The following is a 24,216-nucleotide window of genomic DNA, read 5'->3' on the forward strand; positions in this document are numbered from 1 at the left end:
AGTGGGGCTGGGAAAACTGGACAGCGACATGCAGAAGAATGAACCTGGACCACTTTCTTACACCATACACAAAAGTAAACTCAAAGTGGATGAAAGACCTAAATGTGAGACAGGAAGCCATCAAAATGTCCGAGGAGAAAGCAGGCAAAAACCTCTTTGATCTTGCCCACAGCAACTTCTTACTCAACACGTCTCCAGAGGCAAGGGAAACAAAAGCAAAAATTAACTGGTAGGACCTCATCAAAATAAAAAGCTGCTGCACAGTGAAGCAAACAATCAGCAAAACTAAAAGGCAACCAACGGAATGGCAGAAGATATTTGTAAACGACATATCGGATATAAAGGGTTAGTATCCAAAATCTATAAAGAACTTATCAAACTCAGCACTCAAAGAAAAAAATAATCCAGTGAAGAAATGGGCAAAAGACATGAATAGACACTTCTCCAGAGAGGACATCCAGATGGCCAACCGACACATGAAAAAATGCTCAACATCACTCATCATCAGGGAAATACAAATCAAAACCACAATGAGATACCACCTCACACCTGTCAGAATGGCTAACATGAACAACTCAGGCAACAATAGATATTGGCGAGGATGCGGGGAAAGAGGATCTCTTTTGCACTGCAGGTGGGAATGCAAGCTGGTGCAGCCACTCTGGAAAACAGTATGGAGGGTCCCCAAAAAACTAAAAATAGAACTACCCTATGACCCAGCAATTGCACTACTAGGTATTTGTCCGAGGGATACAGGTATGCTGTTTTGAAGGAGCACATGCACCCCAATGTTTATAGCAGCACTATCAACAATAGCTAAAGTATGGAAAAAGCCCAAATGTCCATCGATGGATGAATGGATAAAGATGTGGTATATATATACAATGGAGTATTACTTGACAATCAAAGAGAATGAAATCTTGCCACACGCAACTACGTGGATGGAACCGGAGGATATTATGCTAAGCGAAATTAGTCAGAGAAAGACAAATATCATATGACTTCACTCGTATGAGGACTTTAAGAGACAAAACAGATGAACACAAGGGAAGGGAAGCAAAAATAATATAAAAACAGGGAGGGGGACAAAAACATAAAAGACTCTTAAATATGGAGGACAAACAGAGGGTTATGGGAGGGGTTGTGGGAGAGGGGATGGCTAAATGGGTAAGGGGCATTAAGGAATCTACTCCTGAAATCATTGTTGCACTATATGCTAATTTGGATGTAAATTTAAAAAAATGAAATTAAAATAAATAAAAATGTAAAAGCCAAAAAAAATTTTTTTTGAGTAACAACATTCTCTCTCTCTGCCCCTCCCCCTCCCACTGCACGCGTGCATCCTCTCTCTCTAAACAAAAATAAAAAAGACACACACTACTCCCCCGTGCCAGATGGGACTCATTAGTGTCAATCTGTGTGCTGGGCGCAGTCATCCAAGGATCCAGGGGGACAGTAACCTGTTTTGAGGATAGAAAGCAACTAACAGCATTTCTTACTGTCCCTAACGTCATGGTCCAGTTTCGCCAAAACCTTCACATATTCCTTCTGAGTGGAGACCGGTGCGGTGTTCCAGCCCATCACCGCTACTGGCTGAGACTGCCCACATCTGTTTGCCCACTTCAGGAGCCCTGACTGTAGGGTCTGCTGCTCAGAACTGTGGCAGAAGGCAGAGTCGAAGTAGATCCTGTTCATTAAAGATCATGTAAAAGTATACAAAAACTAGGTTCTTTCAGACCTTATTACCTTTTGACTGCTAGTCTCTAAGTAGGAGAGAAAGCATTCGTTATGGATACTCTCTGGGAATAAATCTTCACGGGAGTAAATCAAGAAACATGAGAAGGGGGAAAACCTCTAAACATCCCTGTAAACGGCATCCTGTAAGTTCAAATGGATTGTATCCCTTGGCCACATCATGCCCTGCTCAGATTTACAGCCATCAAGCTTCAAAGAAAAGACAGCAATAAATCCAATCCACATGGCTCTTGTAAAAAGGCATCTATTTGGTTTTTAATACAAAACGACTCAGAGAAACACAGAAAGAAAATATCATACAAGCCAGTTATTGAATTAAAAAAAAAAACAACCCAACAAACAAATTTCAGTCACATTTCCTGTTTTCAGCCTGGATTAGAAGACAGGAAACTGCAAACCAACCAATGTCTGTCTCTTTGAAGAAATCTTATTTAAAAAAAAAAAAAAAAAAAAAAGGAGGCAAAAACCAAACAGTCCCTGAAATCTGGCAGGTGGTTTTTAGAGGCCACTGTAAGCTTGCCTTAATCATCCTGGTAAAATGGGATACCAGTGGTGGTTGGGATATGGCCACATCCTCCTTGCCTTTTGCTATGAATGATCTTCGTCTGCAGGTAGGATGCTGGCCTGGGCACTATTCGATGCCGCTTCTGTAGTCTGAGGTCTCAAGGCCAAGCAGCGGTGGAGTCTTCCATTCTGTGTCTCACTGAATCTCCCCCATATACAGTCTCTTGTCACTGGACGCTGACAGAACTGAGGTGAGAAGAACAGAGAAGATGAGATGAGGGGAGCTAATGAAGGCTCAAGGAGACTTGGTGCTCAAGGGCTCTTGTGTCAAGAGCCAATTTTGGTAAAAAGAGCCATTGGATTTAGCTTAAATTCCCCTCCTCTCCAACACCATTCACAGGAAAACTGTAGCCTGGCTTTTTAGTTCAAGTCCTCCTTTTTTTTTTTAAATGTTTTATTTGCTTTTGAGAGAGAGAGAGAGAGACAGCGTGAACGGGGGAGGGGCAAAGAGAGAGGGAGACACAGAATCCGAAGCAGGCTCCAGGCTCCGAGCTGTCAGCAGAGCCCCACGTGGGGCTCAAATTCGTGAACCACGAGATCATGACCTGGGCGAAAGTCGGATGCTTAACTGACCGAACCACCCAGGTGCCCCAGTTCAAGTCCTCTTGAAACCAACCACAAGGGTGGACTGTGCTATGGGAAATGCATCTATCAGGGTCTAAACCCCGATGTCCCTCTTCAGCCACACCCTATGAAAAGACCTTCTCAGGGGCGCCTGGGTGGCGCAGTCGGTTAAGCGTCCGACTTCAGCCAGGTCACGATCTCGCGGTCCGTGAGTTCGAGCCCCGCGTCGGGCTCTGGGCTGATGGCTCAGAGCCTGGGGCCTGTTTCCGATTCTGTGTCTCCCTCTCTCTCTGCCCCTCCCCGTTCATGCTCTGTCTCTCTCTGTCCCAAAAATAAAATAAAAACATTGAAAAAAAAAAAACAAATTGAAAAGACCTTTTCAGCCAATCTCCAGAAGAATCAACGTCTGTGCCAGTCATTTTGTAAATGTGCTTCTGCTGGTTCTATTTAGCCCTGGAGAAAGTTATACTTTCTCCTTTAATTCAAGGCTCATTGTTTAATTAGCTAGCCAATATAACATAAGCTGCAATTTATATCTGAACATTAAGAAACATTATTCTTTTACCCAAACGTGTAACTGAAACACAGACTTGAAGCAAGTAAACTCAAGAGAACTAGAAATAGATTAACCAGTCTTCTTTTGAGAGTCACTGGAAATGGAACATTGCTCTTGACTTCATCACTTAAAACACTGGTGAGGCTGTCAATGGACAGCCATAAAGACAACAAGGAAATTCACATAAAACAGACATCCACTTCTGCCTTTGTATTTGCAGGGCCCCTTGAGGGAGATTTCCCCCAGTTTCCCTTTCCCCAAAGTCGGGACAGACTTACTGATGGGTTCATCGGGGTGGAAAGCCACTTCATTGATGGAGCCAGCGTGTCCAGGCAGCTTATACAAAATCCTCCTGCTTGTGGTATCCCACACATACACAAACCTGCAAGGTATCATGAAGAGCAGTGTTAAAACTTCCCAGAGCTGAGGGTAGGGTAGAGGCACGGCTTTTTAACAGAGATGGAAGCAACAATTTACTCATTCATCCACCCCATATTTATTGAACTGTGTTCTGGTGTTTACAGACTAGAAATACAGATTCTGAATAACGGATGGACCCTTGAGCAACTGAATAGAGAAACTGGAACAGCTACAACTATAAGCATTCCTTGTATTTCAAACGTAAGCTTTTGAAATAGGAAAGAACGTGGAGGAAGACCGTTTTTCCTACGGTCCCCACACAGAAATCTTCAAAGGGCATCTGATAGGCATCTAGGATGTCTTAAAGCTAACGCAATTCTCAGCAGGCTGGGAGCCTAGGGTGCGGGCCCATGTGAGCCTCCCAGGACTGCGTTCAAATCACAGAGCTGAGAGAAGGGACAGGAAATTTCTGCAGTATTAACCCACACCAAATACAGACTTGACCCAATCTTGCCCTGAATTCATGGGAACTCCATGACCAGCTGGTCAAAACTCAGTTTACAGATAAGAAAACTAAGGTATAGTGACTCTTCCAAGGTGACACAGTTCATCAGAGGCAGAACTAAAATTGGAACTTTTTTTTTTTAAAGTAGGCTCCATGCCTAATATGGGGCTTCAACTCGCAACCCTGAGATTAAGAGTCACATGCTCCACTGACTGAGTCAGCCAGGTGCCCCTATAATCAGAACTCTTAATATATTCTAGTAATCTCCTTTCTCTTACCACCCTCAAACATCTTCTAATTCCTCTCGCCCCTCGGAAGTTCTTCTGACCTTCAACCTCGCTTGGGTTATTTTGGGGCTGAAGGGTAAAATAAAGAGACATTATCTTCACATACCCATGCAAAAATAATCTGTGGGTAAATTTAAAGGGCTGGTGGTTTTCAAGCAGGTTATAAACATTACTTGCATATTTGTTTTGTTCAGTCAACATCTAAAAGGGTAGGTACAGTTACCAGCACTTGATATTAAAATGTCTAGTGCTGGGGTGTCTGGGTGGCTCAGTCAGTTGAGTGTTCAACTTCAGCTCAGGTCATGATCTCATGGTCCATGGGTTTGAGCCCCGTGTTGGGCTCTGTGGGACAGCTCAAAGCCTGGAGCCTGCTTCGGATTCTGTCTCTCCCTCTCTCTCCCCTGCTCGTGCTCTGTCTCTTATCTATTTCTCAAAAGTAACCAAACATAGGGGCGCCTGGGTGGCTCAGTCCGTTAAGTGTCTGACTTCAGCTCAGGTCATGATCTCACGGTTTGTGGGTTCGAGCCCCGCATCGGGCTCTGTGCTGACAGCTCGGAGCCTGGAGCCTGCTTCAGATTCTGTGTCTTCCTCTCTCTCTGCCCCTCCCCCACTTGCACTCTGTCTCTCTCTCTCTCTCAAAAATAAATAAACGTTTAAAAAAAAAAACAAACATAAAAAAATAATAAAATAAAATAAAATGCCTGGTGTTGAAGTAACATCACACTTGTGGTTTAAAATACAACTAAACACGAGCTTATTTACCCTGTTTAGTTCTCAAGTGCTAGGCTCCATAGGAACTTAATAAAAGTTCCAAGCAAGATGGAAGGGAAGCAGGAAGCCCATCTGTCTCCAGACTTCTTGGCTCCGATGTTCCCGCTCTCCCTACTGTGTTCGTTCTTGCTGTGCACAAATAACGTCCTCATTAACCCAGCCCAGGAAGATATGACAGAGTAACAAAGTGTATGAGCTCTGGGCTCCAAAAGACCTGGGCTCAAGTCTCATGCAACTGTTTAATCACTAAGTAAGCTTAGACAATATTTAACTTCTCTGAGCTTCTCTTTCTTTAGTTGTGATGATGGATACTATACTGATCTCACAGCTTGGTTGAGAGAAAAGAGGAGATAATATATGCACAGTGTTTGGCACACACATGACAGCTGTTGTTATGATGAAGACATTTATTATCAAAACAGAAGAACATGAAGTCAGGAGGCTGACTAACTCACTCATGGCAGACAGACTGACCAGTCTTCCCACAGTCCTGGATAGGAACTGTTGAAGGGTTTCGAGTTTGAATGTGAGGCGGTAGGTGATTTGCGAGTAGAGAGGGGAAATGTGCCAAATCCAGGCCAAGCTAAAAAGCAAATTTCTGAGAAGGATACATTTCCCAGGCACATAAAAGCCAGCAGAACCCCAGATCTCCAAGGGTTTACTTGAAGGCCTCACTCTCCATGGCTGCCAATTAGGTGCTAAATTTAGAGGGGTTCCTTGTCCTCTCCTTACTTTGGCACGGGAACATTCGGCAGGAACCAGGTTCCTTATATAACAGAGTTGCTTGTTGACTTGGGGCTAATTGGCGAGGTGGCCTGTGAAATCTGGCCAACCCCAGCAGGTAGACACACGGGCTGTGCCCAGACCAGGGCCATGCTTCCCGCATGTAAGGTTTAAAGGAACAGTGGGGAGGGAAAGAAGAAGAGAGGACACTGAAAGTCAGAAAGGACCAATGTCAGAAACAAACTGCTCAGAAGAAAAGCTTAGGCAAATATCATTTAAAAGCTTAACTACGTTGGGGCGCCTGGGTGGCGCAGTCGGTTGAGCGTCCGACTTCAGCCAGGTCACGATCTCGCGGTCCGTGAGTTCGAGCCCCGCGTCAGGCTCTGGGCTGATGGCTCGGAGCCTGGAGCCTGTTTCCGATTCTGTGTCTCCCTCTCTCTCTGCCCCTCCCCCGTTCATGCTCTGTCTCTCTCTGTCCCAAAAATAAAATAAAAAACGTTGAAAAAAAAAAAATTTAAAAGCTTAACTACATAAAAAAAGAGATCTCTGTTGAGAATTATGTAAAAACACTTCGAATCATTCTTACTCTGTTAGAATGCAAGATACCTTAGGCTGTGGACCTGTTTCTTAAGGTCTTCTTTAGTAACCTGACTACTGAAAATCCCTTAGATTTCCTCTGCAAGGCAGCTCTCTACACCAACGGGTTACAAATCATCAATGTGGCACTGATGGCCTGGACCTTTTACCCCCAGAAAACACCCCAGTACTTGGCCTTTTATCTCAGTATGAAACTTGCTAGGGAAAAAAAGTGGACTCTGGAATCTTCAGGTATGTTCAGCACTGTCCACAAGAAACAAGGTGTAGGACAGACCAACAACATGAGGCTTTTCTATGGCTGTAGTAGGGCCCCAAATAGAGAAGAAAACCCTGGAACATGCTGAAGAGTCCAAGCTATGCCACAAAAGGCTTCATGTTTGTAAGATGGTGCCTGTTTTAGTACGGTAGTAGGAAAATCTCTCAACGGAGAGAAAGATGGGGTTAAGCTAAAAAGGGTTAAGACATCTCTCAGTGGAAGTTAAAGCCAGAGTCGGCCATCAGAGGGCCTTAACAGTCTTCACCACTCCACATCTGTGGCCCATTAGTCTGGCATGGGCACCCACACCCCCGCCTCTGACCCCGTCCTAAGTGCGGGTCACCACAGATATACTAAACAGCAGGGTCTGATAGAAGAATTCTCTCCCTTCTCTTTCTAATTCATCACCGAATGGCTGAGCCAGTTTAAAGTGACAGCTAAGAAAGTCTCATGGTCTCTGAATTCAGGGGTGGAAAATACCGAGCTCACGTGTTGACACAACCCTCATCTAGCAATCATGGCACTTTTCCTATTGAGCCCACACCCAGCTCTGAATCACCCCCAACACAGGCAGCCATTACCAATAGCTGAGCTGATATGTAGAGTAAAATCTGACTGCCATCCTTGAGCTAGGAATTCATTCATGTAAGATTCACTAAGTGCTTAGAACAGGTCAAATACTGCTCTGGGTTCAGAGACGACTAAGACTCATTTCCTGACCTCTAGGAACAAATAATTAGGTGAGGGTGCCCCACTCTGTTTATCTCACGGTAAGACGTGTTGGATGCTGAGAACGGTTTGATGTATAAGGTGTGACTACAGTGCAGAGTAAAGAGCAGTTAGTCATACCCCAGAGGAAAGGGAGAGAGGACCAGGGAAGTTTACAGACATAACACAGAGGTGATTCATAGGGAGACACAGAAATCTGGAAAATGGAGAAGAGGGGCTAGGAGAAGCCTGGAGGCACGAGGGGTGTAAGAACAGGGAGAGTTCCGTGTGAGTGAAGCACCGTGGCGATGGTGAGGGAGGAGAGGACACAACACGCATTTGAGCGAACTGGAGCGCCGCGGAAGAATCTGAGGAGGGAAACTGGAGCTAGATTAGGAGTCTAAATTTCACTCTGATGGCAAAAGGAATCCAACAGAATTGAAAAAAACTGTTTACCTTCCAGGTCAAAAAGGTATCCATAGAGAGCAGAGAAGCTGTGTTTGTCTGACATGGTCCTTAGGCCCTTCTTACTGCATCTGGCTTCATCGCTGAGCACGGCTGTAGCTCTACGTCCGTGCTGGCTCGCCATCTGCACTTAATGGATTAGACACAAGCAGGCACCTGCAGAGCTCCATCATTCTTCACCGCACACCCGGTAATCCTTACCTGTCAGCTGAACCAGCTGCTATCTTGCTTCCATCAGGTGACCAAGAACATCTCAGGAGATTCTATAAAGATTGGAATTCAATGAATACAGTGATTAATGCACCACACCCCTCTTTACTGGACCACAGAATCACCAAGAGACTTTAAATTTCTCATTTAAAAAAAAAAAATTTTTTTTTTAACATTTATTTATTTTTGAGACAGAGAGACAGAGCATGAATGGGGAAGGGTCAGAGAGAGAGGGAGACACAGAATCGGAAACAGGCTCCAGGCTCTGAGCTGTCAGCACAGAGCCCGACACGGGGCTTGAACTCACGGACTGTGAGATCACGACCTGAGCCAAAGTCGGAACTTAACCGACTGAGCCACCCAGGTGCCCCAAGACTTTAAATTTCTTAAGCAGAGTTTCAATTAGTCTCCCCAGAAAGATGATCAGCAATCATCTTATATTGTGTGGCCTAAGACAGCATACTTTATTTCATACAACATTCAAACCAACTGTAGAAAATGCGTCATTCACAGTAAATTAGAGTGGACCTGGCAACAAAATGTTGTTCTGCCTACAAATGAAGGTTTTCTGTGCTCACTGATCTCGATCCTCATTAATAATTTCATTTTGGGGGCGCCTGGGTGGCTCAGTCAGTTAAGCAGCCGACTTCAGCTCAGGTCATGATCTCGTGGTCCGTGAGTTTGAGCCCCACGTCGGGCTCTGTGCTGACAGCTCAGAGCCTGGAGCCTGTTTCAGATTCTGTGTCTCCCTCTCTCTCTCTGACCCTCCCCCGTTCATGCTCTGTCTCTCTCTGTCTCAAAAATAAATAAATGTAAAAAAAAAAAAAAAATTAAAAAAAAAATTCCATTTTGAAGGAAAATAAAAATAAAACCAAATCCAACAAAAAACAAGATTTGATTTATAAAGTGAAACTGAATGGGCGCCTGGGTGGCCCAGTCAGTTAAAGCGTCTGACTTTGGCTCAGGTCATGATCTCATGGTTCATGAGTTTGAGCCCCACATCGGGCTCTCTGTTGTCAGTGCAGAGCCCGCTTTGGATCCTCTTTCCCTCTCTGTCTCTCTCTCTCAAAAATAAATAAAACAAAAAAACAAAACAAAACAAAACAAAAAAACATGAATAAATATATTTCTAAATATAAAGTGAAACTGAATCATACAGACTCTCAAAAGAAAAAACATTAGTCTTATTATTAACAAAGTATCTGGAGGAAAAGCTGCTATCAAAAACTGACCTAGGACTTGAGATTTAAGAAAAATTTCTCTCAAAATCTGGGCCATGGTCCTTACTGAGGAAAGGGATGTATTCTCAGGGCTCTAACAGTGGGTCACTGGGAAGGTGAGGGAAGCCACCTGAGTAACAGACAGGAAGCCTGAGTCCCATATGTAACACTGACCCAAGAGGGTCAAAGTTTCCAAGGAATGAAAAGGAGGTTAAGACTATCTTGTTGAAGTCAGAAGTCTTGAATTTGAAGGCGGTCACACCACCGTCTATCTATGTAACTTTCCTTCCTCCCTATGCTTCCATTAGTTTTATTTCTGGCAAGAACGGTTTTGATGGAGAACAGTGTTCACTGGAATATAGCCCCTTCCTAGTAGAGCTACTGCCCTCTATCCTTAGCACCACTTTTTTTTTTTAATTGAGATATAGCTGACATATAACACTGTTTTAGTTTTAGGTGTACAACATAATGATTTGATATATATAAATATCGGCCTTGGCACCACCTTAAATGTATCTCCGAGTCAAATGGACAGTAAAACTCTTTAGCCATGCAGGACTCACCTTTTCAAAGTTGTGCACATTTCCTTGAAATATCTTCACACACCTCTCTTTGGGAGCAAATGGCCGGACATCCCAGACCCGCACTGCAAACGGAGCAAAACATGTTATCAGCTGGAGGCCTCCTGAGAACCCAACCGAAGTCAGTGTCATGTCAATGACAGATGCTGTTTCCTGGACGAAGGAGGGCCAACACGGTAGAAGGTACATGGGAAGGCTCTCTCTCTCGTTTTTTCTAACAAAAATGAAATGCATACAAATTCCATGAACAGTGACTAAGGGCACAGAGGAAAGCTGAGGAGGCAGGAAGGGGAAATGCCAAACACATAGCTGGGGGTCTGCAACAGAAAGTAGGTGGGTGTGACATTAATTTCACCAAACATTTGCAAAGGATTTCTCTTGCCAACCCCAAAAGTCACATCTAACAAAGCCTTAAACATGACACTCTAAATACCATGGACTACTGTGACAATCATCTACAAAAACCAAACCCAGGACTGACCTTTTCTAACTTCGCTCACAGGGACACCTGACAGTCTGAACTTGAACAAGGAAATATATCCAGAGAGTACCATACTAAGAATTAGAAAAAGTGAGCTGTGATTCTCATTCTAGCTCTGTTATATGTATGGGTGATATCAGGTAAAAAGTGAGTTTTTGTGTTTTGTCTCTGTAAAATGAGAATACCATCTGTTCTTTTACTTTTTCATGAGTATTTTCAGGATACAAGGGACAGGGCTCTAAGAGAGTGGAGGCAATAAACAAAAGGATTTTATAAATTTTATCATACAGCCATAATAAAAATTCTTATTATTTTACTAACCATTCAGGGAATCTCATCTTTCCTTATATAGGGCGAACACTGCTACAATTAGTCAATGGTAAACACATCACGATCAGGATATAAACATGCGTGGTAAGCAGTGGCTACAGTTGTTAACAAACGTTATAACTATAGTGGAATTCAAGTGACGATGTCATTTTAATTGAGTGTGAAAAACAAAACAGTCCTTGAAATCAGGCACAGAAAGGTGAAGGTATGCATGAAAGTTTGCTACTGAGTTGAGGACAGTCAGAAAATAAGGGTGCTCATTCATTCAAGAACCCGCTGAATGCTAGGCTCTGTTTGTTTTACAAAATGTCAGTGAAAGCATTTCAGTTCCTGACAAGCCTATGAACTTGTACACCAGAGGGGCATCTCTAAGCTCTCCCAACACAAAGCATATACTCCATCCTCCTTTTTGCTATAGTAAACCCATCCTCCCACATAGCAACTCAGAAACAAGCAGAGGAGAGTGTTTGTGTGAATGCGGAATGTTGCGATGTCGTAATGAGGACCTCTTGTCACACCAGTCAGTGCTCTGAAGTGAGGGCAGACGCGCTGGCAGAAAGAGCACAGTTCTACCCACAGCTCTGCTGACCAGCCAAGCTCGGTGCTCTCTGAAATGCTTGCGAACTGCTTTGGATGGATCTGCAGACCCACGTTTCTCAACAAACTAATGATCACCAAGAGTTTCTAGTATGCTGCCTACATCCGCAGCACACCAGACGCTGAAATGGGTCTTAAAAGCTTGTGTCAAGTTGCTCAGGGATTAGATGGCAGATCTGGGACCAGAATCCTGGCTTCTTGACCATATCTTTTAAAGCTTTTTCTGTTACAATGTGTTTTCCTAACTGCCCTGGTAGAAACCTGCGAGCCACTTTTGACTCTTTCCTTGGATCCACGTTTATCCCAGCACAATTTCTACCACCCAATGCCCACTTTCTTTAGGGTCCACAGTGACTGGGCACTTGGAGGGCTTTCCTTTTTAATGTTACCTGTATTGTCCATTGCATTGGACAAGAGATAAGAGCCTTCAGAACTTAAACTCAGGCCCGTCACTGAATCTGCATGGCCTCTCATGGTGTAGGTGAGCTTGTTTTGGCGCAAGTCCCAGACCTATAAAAACAAAAAAGTTGCTCCCAGAAATCAAATTGAGAATAGCAAAGAAACAGAGTTTTTACTAAAGACTCAATGGCCTGGAGAAACTGGTAACCCTTCTCAATCTGGCTGTGGGCCAAGTATAACTTTAGCACAAAATAGAGGATTTCTGTCAAAGAGGAAAAAAATTCTTGTCTTTCTAAAAAGGGAGTCAAAAGTGCTATGTCTGACCAGAAGGCTAATAAATGTCAAGACTTATGTTTAACAAAAATTAATAAAATTTACAGAGACTGTTCTCAAATCATAACAAAATGTATTAGAAATTAAAAAACTAGGGGCGCCTGGGTGGCGCAGTCGGTTAAGTGTCCGACTTCAGCCAGGTCACGATCTCGCGGTCCGTGAGTTCGAGCCCCGCGTCGGGCTCTGGGCGGATGGCTCAGAGCCTGGAGCCTGTTTCCGATTCTGTGTCTCCCTCTCTCTCTGCCCCTCCCCCGTTCATGCTCTGTCTCTCTCTGTCCCAAAAATAAATAAAAAAACGTTGAAAAAAAATTAAAAAAAAAAAAAAAAGAAATTAAAAAACTAAGTAGCATTTAAAATGCTTCAACTATGATTCTTAGCAATTTAAACTATTAGAACTACAGAAGGGGCACCTAGGTGGCTCAGTTGAAGCATCTCACCCTTGATTTTGGTTCAGGGCATGCACGATCTCACAGTTCGTGAGGATGAGAACTGCATCAGGCTCTGTGCTGAAAGAATGGAGCCTGCTTGGGATTCTCTCTGTACCCACCTCTCCCCAACGCCCCTAATCATGCGTACACACGCGCATGCACGCTCTCTCTCAAAATAAATAAACTTAAAAAAAAAAACAAACTACAGAAAAACAAGTGAACATGTCATTTGAAAAGAGCATTACGATTACATGTAAATGTATCTTAAGATAATACTCAGAAATATACACGCTTAAAAATTTTCATTTAATGTTACAGGTACACAACACACACACACACACACACACTACAGAAAAGCATATTTATTAAAAGAAAAATGAACTGCAGATTCACTGTTGCCTGGGTAGGAAACGTAGAAGAAACATTTCAGCTAAAAATAACCTAACATCAAACAGGGAATATAAATGGTTCATTAAGTTACAGCCCATGAACACACTGCAACAGCACAGGACTTTGCTAGAGACAGTACAGCAGAGTGAGGATTTAGGGTCAGACTGACCCAGTCCTAAGAGTTCTGTCTTATTGGGCCACTAACCCTCTCTGAGCCTGTTTCTGGTCTGTAAGATGGGGATAACAACATTTACCTCTTATGGCTCAAATAGAATGCTCAGCAGATGCCTGGTATGCAGCAGGCCCTCAATAATTGGTAGCTATTATTAAGCAACCTCTAAAAATAACTCTGAGGACCAAATGGAAAAATGTTCCAATAATAAGCTATTAAGCTAATAAAGAAGATACAAAATAGCATTTATATTTACACAGACTGCAACTATGTGGAAAAAAAATAAAGCCAATAGCAATGGTCTGGAATGTCATATGGAAAAAAGAACAGCAATTTTGGTAAGGTCATTGGTATTACACAGAATTTCCTCCAAATTTGATTTAATACTGCCATGTAGTTTTTCTGAGTGGGAAAAAAAATGTTTTTGCTGCCTATTTAAGCAAGGCACTTCCCTTATCTAGAAATGAGTTTGGTGCTGCATGTCAAAGCAATGCAGAAGGCAGACAACTCCACTTTCCCCATCAATAACTCACTCATGTGTGGAACCCAACACACTTTATATACAATCATTTTTGTGTCAGGTGTTTGCTGCCTCAATAATCAGGAAAGCTTGAAATGGCTGACGTCTTTTGTTCAAGCTACTGTTCCTCCTCTTCAGGGAAGACACTGTTGAAGTCTTCAGCTTGTTAGGAGAGAATGCAAAGCCATCCCTCATAGCACTTGGGTGCCATTTCCAGACCTTCCTTCTTGAGGCATGTACACGTTGTGCACAGCCAACACATATCCAGATTTGCTGTAGAAAGTAGCACTAATTTAAGCAAGACATTTCGCAAATCCCAAATCAATTGTTCAGTGAATGCTTGGGCATCTGATTGGTGGGCAGCAAGACTATGAGTTTTCATACTGGAAACAGTATAACAGGGTAGAAAGCTTTTCTAAGCTTTTGGAATACTGTGTACTTTCTAATAAAAAAATTTCCTGGGGTGCCTGGGTGGCTCAGTCAGTTGAGCATCCGACTTCAGCACAGGTCATGATCTGTTTGTGGGTTCGAGCCCTGCGCTGGGCTCTGTGCTGGCAGCTCAGAGCCTGGAGCCTGCTTCGGATTCTGGGTCTCCCTCTCTCTCTCTGCACTTGCCTCACTTGTTTCTCCCTCCCTCCCTCCCTTTCTCTCTCCAAAATAAATGAACCTAAAAAAAATTTCCTGAAAACAAAGCACTGGCAGAAAAATCTGAATGTCTATACACTAGTTTAAAAGATAAAGAATAGAAAGCTACGATGTAAAAATACGATGTAAAAATACGTAGCACTGGGGCACCTGGCTGGCTCAGTGGCAGCAGTATGTGACTCTTGATCTTGGGGTCGTTAGTTCAAGCCCCCTGTTGGGTGTAGAGATTACAAGAAAATAAATGAATAAATAAACTTCACAAAAAAAAGGGGGGGAAACCCACATATGATAACCAGGAACTAGTTCGTTAAATTATACAAAACCAGAATCAGGGGACTTCTCAAAGAAACATGAAGGACATTCTTTTAGAAAAAAGCCAGTGGGGCGCCTGGGTGGCGCAGTCAGTTAAGCGTCCGACTTCAGCCAGGTCACGATCTCGCGGTCCGTGAGTTCGAGCCCCGCGTCGGGCTCTGGGCTGATGGCTCAGAGCCTGGAGCCTGTTTCCGATTCTGTGTCTCCCTCTCTCTCTGCCCCTCGCCCGTTCATGCTCTGTCTCTCTCTGTCCCAAAAATAAATAAACGTTGAAAAAAAAAATTTAGAAAAAAGCCAGTGAGGGGCACCAGGGTGGCTCAGTCGGTTTAAGTGTCTAACTCTTGATTTTGGCTCAGGTCATGATCCCAGGGTCGTGGGATCGAGCCCCGTGTTGGGCTCCGTGTTGAGCATAGAGCCTGCTTAGGATTCTCTCTCTCCCTCTAACCCTCTCCCTTACTGACACTCTCTTTCTCTAAAATATGGGGCACCTGGGTGGCTCAGTCGGTTAAGCAGTGGACTTCAGCTCAGGTCATGATCTCACCGTTCGTGAGTTCGAGCCCCACATTGGGCTCTGTGCTGACAGCTCAGAGCCTGGAGCCTGCTTTGGATTCTGTGTCTCCCTCTCTCTCTCTCTGCCCCTCCCCCGCTTGCACTCTTTCTCAAAAATAAACATTAAAAAAAAATTAAAAAGTAAGTAAATAAATAAAATAAAAAAAATAAATAAGGAAAAGAAAAAAGCTAGTGATATATGTAACTGCTGTACTTATGGGACTTTATTTACACATTCTCTATATAAGATAAGTTCAGCCTTCAGAATAAAACCGGTACGATTGACTAGCTATCTGTAGAAACCACCTACCCTAAGAGAAGGAATAACATATGGTATGTGTCTGAGAGGACATGGAAAACCTTCAAATCCTAAAAAGGAACCAAGTATCCCTTAAGGACTATAGCATACATTTAAAATATCTGTTTATAGAAGACCCAGGAATAGGCTAGGATAAAGAGTATGGAATAAGTCACACTGTATGTGGTGAGAAGGCCTTACTGGCACAAGAGTATTATTCTTAAACGAGTCTATCCCCTCAGTGTAGATGAGGGCATCAAATTGTCAGACCTTAAGTAAAAGAAGCCAGTCTCAAAAGGTTACATACTGTATGATTCCATTTGTACGATATTCTAGAAAAGAAACTATATGACAAAGAATGGTTGCAAGGACTTAGGAATGGAAAGAGGGTTTGATACAGGAGGGCACTATAAATTTTGGGGGTGATAGAAATTGTTCTGAACCTTGTTTGTGGTAGCTATACAAATCTATGCAAGCATAAACATTCACAGAATTGTACAAAGTTAATTTCACCATGTGTAAACTTTAATAGTAATGTATTTTTTTTTTAATGGGAATTTTTTCTTTTTCTGATGTAAGCTACATGCTCAACACGGGGGGGGGGGGCTTGAACCCACGGCTCTGAGATCAAGAGTCGCATGCTCTACTGACTGAGTCAACCAGGCCACCCCAATAATAATTTTAAAAGTATGAAAATTACAATACCTTAATGACACAAACCTACTGTCAGGTATAGAAGATGCCCTCTAGTGATTCTAAAGCTAATGGGCTCCCAAACTTCTCTCTGGGAAACACTGCATTAGCTATTAAGATGATCTAATTAAGTTCCTGTGCCCGGATCCCATATTCTCCATACAAGTTATATGATAGAAAGGGATGAGAAGTTACATTTTGGAAGTGGTCAATTTTCAAGTATTGTGGGATATCCAAGTGGGGACTTCTGAGGGGCTGGTCGTATACAGGGGTCTGGAGCTGAAGATCTGGGCCAGGAATATGGAGTCATCAGCACAGAGATGACAATTAAAGTCATGGAAGCGGGGGTGCCTGGGTGGCTCAGTCGGTGAAACATCTGACTTCAGCTCAGGTCATGATCTCGCAGTTCGTGGGTTTGAGCCCCGCGTCCGTCTCTGTGCTGACAGCTTGGAGCCTGGAGCCTGCTTCACAGTCTGTGCCTCCCTCTTTCTCTACCCCTCCCCTGTTCACACTCTGTCTCTTTCTCTCTCTCTCTCTCTCTCAAAAATAAACATTTAAAAAAAAAAAAAAAGAAAGAAAGAAAGAAAACACACCATCTGGGAAAACTGATGGCATGAAGGCCCAGACAGGAAAAGGAGATGAAATCCTTCTGCTAAAGGGACTACCTTTAGACAAAAGCAAGCACATGTCATCCACTGTAACAGCGAAGGAGGCAAGGAGGGATGGGAATACAGCCCAAGTTTTAGGCGGTGACAACACAGGAAGCTGAATATTTACTCACCAGTTACCACTCTAACAGTACAACAGAAAGTAAGGTCAAAATCTTTGAAATATTTAAGGAAGCCAACAGGTAAAGACAGACGCAAATTGGGTAGCCCCCCAAAACACTTCCCTTCTACTGGCATTTGCTGTGTCCAGAAACTGCTAGGTGCTCTAATGCATTAGGTTCATTTAATCCCCACAACAACCCTAGAAGGTAGACGTTCTTGTTACTGTTGAGAGGCTTATAGAACTTAAACAACTTGGAGTCATAAAAAACTAGAAAATGATAGAACTGGGATTAGAATCCAAGTCAATTACTCAAAAGCCAGAGCCACACTGTACTGCTGTATGGACTACTGCCACTCTCTATGACATCATCACTTCCCTCATTCTTAGCTGTGGACTCCCCAAAACTTCCTTTCCACAGTCTCAAAAAGAAAGATATGCTGAGAGATTGGAGCTGAGAATCACAAACTGCTTCAGTGTTATCTCATCAGGCCATCACAGTGGGAAAAAACAAAAAGTTTGCAAATGTCTTTAGGCAGGGAATGCATTCTTCGTGTTCACAGAATCCACACACGGGGTTTCACAATTCACATTAACTGTCTGGTCCCTGATGGCATTTACATGAGCTGTAATGCAACCTTTGACTTCTGTCAATGAAGACAGGACAGAAGGAAAACAAGATTTAACTTACTATCCTCCTTGTAGTTGGTACAAAGTGGAAAGCTACCAAAATCTCAGAAGTTTGAAAACATTACCTCTGAGAGTGAAGAGAGGTGAAAGGGAAATGTAACACAAACATTAAACATACCTTGATATCATTGTCTATTCCCCCAGAAATAATCTGATCACTTGTGTCATTGAAGGTCACAGCTAACACCTGGTAGGTGTTCTGAAATGTCTGGATGGCTGCTTTCTTCCGGATGTCCCAAAGCTGAAGCAGAGGAACAAGAGGGTCTATGGTCAAACATCATTCTAAGAAGTAATTGCATAATACATCCCGAAATCCAAGGACTTTGTACAGGTGAATACATTTTTAGTAGGGATCCTGTTCAGAAACTTGTCTGGATTTCCTAGTAACATGGTGAGAAGTGACCACAATTTTGCCAGTGTATCTGAAGGCTGGGAGAACCAATCACTTTGGTTGTATTTTCAGATTCCTTTGTTAAAGTATGAATAAGTACAGTTAATCAACACGCTCTTAGAATGGAAATCCTCTACTTGTTTAGTTGATATTTAAAAAAAAATTTTTTTAATGCTTATTTTTTGAGAGAGAGAGAGAGAGCGAGCATGATCATAGGAGGGGCAGAGAGAGAGAGGGAGACACAGAATCCGAAGCAGGCTCCAGGCTCCGAGCTGTCAGCACAGAGCCTGACACGGGGCTCGAACCCACAAACTGCGAGATCATGACCTCACCTAAAGTCGGACGCTTAACCAACTGAGCCACCCAGGCGCCCCTAGTTCATATATTTTTAACACAGCAAGGATATCAGACCAGTGTTTTTATTTATTTATTTTTTTTTAAATTTTTTTTCAACGTTTATTTATTTTTTGGGACAGAGAGAGACAGAGCATGAACGGGGGAGGGGCAGAGAGAGAGGGAGACACGGAATCGGAAACAGGCTCCAGGCTCTGAGCCATCAGCCCAGAGCCCGACGCGGGGCTCGAACTCACGGACCGCGAGATCATGACCTGGCTGAAGTCAGACGCTTAACCGACTGCGCCACCCAGGCGCCCCTGGACCAGTGTTTTTAAACTGGAGATCCTAACTCAGTAATGAGCTGTGGCTTACATGAAAAAATACAGAGAAAAAAACTTTTCTCATCAGCAAAAATGGAAGAGGAGGGAATACTAAAAGGCTGTCCCTCTACAAGAGCAGAGAATTATGTGACAAAACTGACAGAACCAACTTTGTCAGAACTCTAGAAACCAATCAGAAGCTTATAGCATCTAGGCAAATGCTTAATGAGGAACGAACCCTCCTGAATCTTACAGAGTTCTGTAGCGTCTTAACTTACCCTGGCTCCATCTCTTACGCAGCAGTAGCTTTGAAGACAATGGCCCACATCCCCAGGATAGGTTCCTGGTACCAGAGGGAGCAGAAGGGACCTTACTCCTTATTCTCAAAGAACTGTGGGGGTTTTTAACTGTCTGGTGGCTCCCTGAAGGATGAGCTTAAAGGGATGGACTTTACTTTGCCTAACTGGGAACGCTTCCAGGGCAGAGACATTGGTCTACAACATTTAAAGGCAAATGCATTAGCCTCTGCTGTCTGGAGCAAGGGATGGCAGTTGGAGCAAACCACAGACAAACCAAAAAGCTTGTGAGGAAAGCTGGGGAATGAGACAATTTGGAGAAAAGGGGCGTCGAAAAGCTGACATATTCCTAGGACTCTAGAAGGCCATTTGCATGCCCGTGTCTGGGCACATGCTCAGAAAAGCCCTGAGAAGGCCCTAAGCTCTCCTCTTGCTGATCTGCACAGGCTCAAACCTGTGCACAAGCAAGAAGTGAAGCCTAATGCAAAGTTGTAAACGGCCTGGCTGAGAGGCAGAGACAGACCCAACACGCACACAGAGCAAATCTGCAAAGACCAGGAGTTTTTCTTTTAATCACAAACCATTAAGAAAATCTCTACCAAAATCATTAGTGAATCGCCAAGCTAACGAAACCGAGATTTCAGTGGCTACGTACGGCAAACTATACAGACTTTACAAAATCAGTTCAGAAAATTCATCAAACAGCTACAACAAGGAGCAACAGCAAACCCCAGGGGGAGAATCTAATTTCTAGAGTTACCACATTATAATATTCAAATGTTCAGTTTTCAACAAGAAATTATGAAGCATGAAAACAAGCAAAAAAGTATGGCTTGTACAGAAGAAAAAAGAAATTAAATCTTCTAAAAAATGATGGGACAACTGGATAACCATACCTAAAATATGAAGGCAGACCTTTATCTTATACCAGATGCAAAAATTTACTCCACATGGATCAAAGAGTCAAATGTAAAAATTAAAACTATGAAATTCTTAGAAGAAATTATAAAGCACAAGTGACCAAAGAAAAAATAAACTTCATAAAAATTAGAGACTCTTAGGGGCACCTGGGTGGCTCAGTCAGTTAAGCATCTGACTTCGGCTCAGGTCATGATGTCACAGTCCTTGAGTTTGAGCCCCGTGTTGGGCTCTGTGCTGACAACTCAGGCCTGGAGCCTGCTTCAGAGTCTGTATCTCCCTCACTCTCTGTCCCTCCTGTCTCTCTCTCTCTCTCTCTCTCTCAAAAACAAATAAACATTTAAAAATTTTTAAAAATTAGAAACTTTTGTACATCAGAGGATGGTATCCAGAAAATGAGAATAAAACCAATAGTGGGAGGCATTATTTGCAAATCATATACCTGATAAAGATCCAGTATCCAGAAAAAGAAGCTACGGTTCAACAACAAAAACACAAAGAGTCCAATAACTGGGCAAAGGCCCTGAATAAACATTTCTTTTCAGATGATATAAGCGCAGGACAAGATGCTTAGCATCATAAATCATTTGGGAAATGCAAATCAAAACAATTAGATATTGCTTCCCACTTACTAGTGGGGAAAAAAAAGAAACCACAGAAAATAAGGGGTGCTGTTGAGGATGTGGAAAAATTGGAACCTTTGAACATCACTGGTGGAAATATAAAATGATGTGGCTGCTATGGAAAAGTCTGGATGTTCCCCAAAAGGTTAGAGTTACTCTTTGACCCAGAAATCCTAGATTGCTCCTAGATATATACCCAAGAGAAACGAAAGCAGGTGTTCAAACAAAACCTTGTACACAAATCTTTGTAGCAGTGTTAAAAACGAATCAAGTATTAATACATGTTACAAAGATGAAGCCTGAAACATTAAGCTAATCAAAAGAAACTAGACACAAAAGGCCACATATTGTACAATTTTATTCCCAACAGAGACAGTAAGTACATTATGGTTGCCAGGGGCTGGAAAGCAGGGAAAAAGTACTGACTGCTAAATGGGTAGGAAGGTGCTTTTTGGGGGTGCCAAGAATATTCTGGTATTGGATCATGGTGATGATCACACACACTGTGAATGTACTAAAAATCACTGAATTGTACATCTTTTAAAATGGTTAAAATGGTGAATTTTATATTATGTAAATTTTACCCTAATTTAAAAAATATATAGAAAAGATAATGTCACATATAGAAGAGGCTGATTCATAAACACAGACATACTGAGGGGAGTATATACTGGGTCACAGTTTAAAATGTATTCCTTAATGCAGATTGAGATTAAAATTTTTTTTTTAAATTACTACACTTAGAGGATCTAGTTTAACTCCAATTTTTATGGATGAGCAAACTAAAGCTCAAAGAAGGAATTAACTTGATGACAAACACCCAGCAAGTCAATAGCAAAACAAGGATTAGAATTTAGTACTGTCTGATTCTGTTATGTTCATGTTATATTAACTTAAACATACTAAAATATATGCTAATTTCTTATAACGACTAAAGTAATCTACACTTGTTTTATACCGTTAACTTTTTAATGGCTACTTGATTTATTAATAATAGAAGATAGGGGTGCCTGGGTGGCTCAGTTGGTTCAGTGTCTGACTCTTGATTTCAGCTCAGGTCATGATCTTACGGTTCATGGGATGAGGCCCCGACTTGGGCTCTGTGCTGGCAGTGGGGCGCCTGCTTGGGATTTTCTCTCTCCCTTTTTCTCTGCCCTTCCCCTACTTGTGCTCTCCCTCTCTCTCTCAAAATAAACACTTAAAAAAAATAGTAATAGTAGATAAAAATTAGGTATAATGAGACACCTGGGTGGCTCAGTTGGTTAAGCATCTGACTTCAGCTCAGGTAGTGATCTCACAGTTCCTGAGTTTGATGTCCCATCGGGCTCTCTGCTGTTAGCACAAAGGCTACTCCAGATCCTCTGTCTCCCTCTCTCTCTGCCCTTCCCCCGTGCTCTCTCTCTCAAAAATAAAATAAACGTTAAAAAAAAAAAATTAGGTATAACAACTCTAGAATCCCATACCCTAAACAATTAGGCTCTATTTTTAAAAAATAAATTTATATAACACGGATCTACATTTTTTTTTAAAGATTTTATTTTCGAGTAATCTCTACATCCAACATGGGGCTCAAACTCACAACCCTGGGATCAAGAGTCACATGCTCTACTGACTGAACCAGCCAGGCACCCCAACATGGATCTGCATTTATAGAGTGTGGATAATAGGGAGGGCCTAGAGATGTTTCTTTCCTTTCTTTTATTTAAAAAAAAAATTTTTTTTTTAACATTTATTTATTTTTGAGAGACAGAGAGAGGCAGAGCATGAGCAGGGGAGGGTGAGAGAGAGAGATACAGAATCTGAAGCAGTCTCCAGGCTCTGAGCTGTTTGTTAGCACAGAGCCCAATGTGGGGCTCGAACTCACAAACTGTGAGACCATGACCGGTGTTGAAGTTGGACGCTCAACCGACTGAGCCACCCAGGCGACCCCCCTTCCTTTCTTTTAAAGTTTATTTACTTGGAGAGACAGGGGGAGAGGGAGAGAGGGAGCGAATACACGCATGTGTGTGTAGGGGAGGGGCAGAGAGGGAGACAGAATCCCAAGCAGGCTCTGCACTGCCAGTGTGGAGCCCAACTTGGGGCTCAAACTCGAGAACCACAGGATCATGACCTGAGCTGAAAACAAGAGTCCGATGCTTAACCTAATGAGCCACCCAGGCACCTTAGAGATGTTGCAACAAATGACTGACAGACTTGGTAAGGTGAACCATGATGTTTTAAGAGTGTGGGTTATTTCATTCAAATGACAAAGACTGGGGTGATGGTGTCCCAAGTTTTACACACATGTCATTTAAAAAAAAAAAAAAAAAAGATGGGTGCCTGGCTGGCTAAGACGGTGGAGCATGTGGCTGTTGATCTTGGGCCCCACACTGGGTGTAGAGATTACTTAAAATAAAATCTTTAGGGGCGCTTGGGTGGCTCAGTCGGCTGGGCACCTGACACTTGATTGGGGCTCAGGTCGTACTCTCACGGGTCCATAATCTCATGGTTGGGGAGATCAAGCCCCCAGTGGAGCTCTGTGCTGACAGGACGGAGCCTGTCTGGGATCTTCTCTCTCCATTGCTCTCTGCTCCTCCCCTATTGGTGCATGTGCTCTCGCTCGCTGGCTAGCTTGTGCTCTCTGTCTCTCAAAACAAATACTTAAAAAAAAGGAACCAGCCATAGAATCTCAGGAAAGGCCTTAAGTTTACATTCAAATCTGCCGTAAACAAGCAGTCTGGGTTGTTATCTCTGTGCCAACAAGGATTCCTCCTCCCAATTCTCATGGTTTGGAATGCAAACTCATGAAAACATAACCTAAAAAGGCTTAGGTTTGGTTACTCAGGTAAATGGTCCAAAAAGAGTGCTTCACCCCTCTTCTGGAGAACCAGTACCTAACCCCTGCCCACTAATTCCTCTGGCTACAGAATCATGTCCAAACCTATTAGTTTGGAATTCAAGGCTTTGATAATCTAGCCTCTCCATATCTCTTCCAGATTTAGTACAATCTTTGTCTTAATAATCTCTACACAGATCAAATCAACCTTTGATTTTATCCTAAAAGCTATGGTAGTCATTTAAAGCTTGATTCAGGGGCGCCTGGATGGCTCAGTGGGCTAAGCGTCTGACTCTTGATTTCGGCTCAGGTCATGTTCTTGAGGTTCGTGAGATCGAGTCCCACGTTGGGCTGCGCTGACAGCACAGAGCCTGCCTGGAATCCTCTCTCTCTGGTCCTCCCACTCGCATGTGCATATGTGCTCTCTCTCAAAATAAATAAATATTAAAAAAAAAAGTTTGATTCAAATATTTAATTTTTTAAAAGATTTTATTTTTAAGTAATCTCTATACTCAACGTGGGGCTTGAACTTCACAACCCCGAGATCAGGAGTCAAATGCTCCACTGACTGAGCCAGCCAGGTGCCCCTGATTCAAATGTTTTAGAATATTAGTTCCAGATGACCATCATTTTTAAAAGACTATTTTACTTTGAAATATTCACAAACTTACACAAAAAGTTGGAAGTAAAAGAGAACATTTTTGTTGCCCGAATCATTTGAGAACTGCTGACCTAATGTCCCATCACTCCTAAATACTTGAGTGTATTTATCCTATAAAAATATATATAA

The 24,216-nt window shown here is 42.7% G+C and overlaps 1 protein-coding gene across 1 annotated transcript in view; it reads right to left on the minus strand.

Annotated features, from left to right (window-relative positions):
• Nucleotides 1-1,981: 1,981 nt before the first annotated feature.
• The window catches only part of SNRNP40 (small nuclear ribonucleoprotein U5 subunit 40), a 34,643-nt gene continuing 12,408 nt past the window's right edge, over nucleotides 1,982-24,216 (minus strand). Inside the window, exons 5-10 of the mRNA XM_040467436.1 lie at nucleotides 17,846-17,968; nucleotides 11,920-12,040; nucleotides 10,105-10,187; nucleotides 8,313-8,374; nucleotides 3,718-3,821; nucleotides 1,982-2,505 (exon numbers count right to left, since the gene is read on the minus strand). Coding sequence (XP_040323370.1) covers nucleotides 2,456-2,505; nucleotides 3,718-3,821; nucleotides 8,313-8,374; nucleotides 10,105-10,187; nucleotides 11,920-12,040; nucleotides 17,846-17,968 — 543 coding nt within the window. The 3' untranslated portion in view covers nucleotides 1,982-2,455. The remainder of the gene's footprint in view (nucleotides 2,506-3,717; nucleotides 3,822-8,312; nucleotides 8,375-10,104; nucleotides 10,188-11,919; nucleotides 12,041-17,845; nucleotides 17,969-24,216) is intronic.

Source organism: Herpailurus yagouaroundi, unplaced genomic scaffold (genome assembly GCF_014898765.1).
Source record: "Herpailurus yagouaroundi ecotype Mexico unplaced genomic scaffold, PumYag 77, whole genome shotgun sequence".
Classification (NCBI taxonomy): Eukaryota; Metazoa; Chordata; class Mammalia; order Carnivora; family Felidae; genus Herpailurus; species Herpailurus yagouaroundi.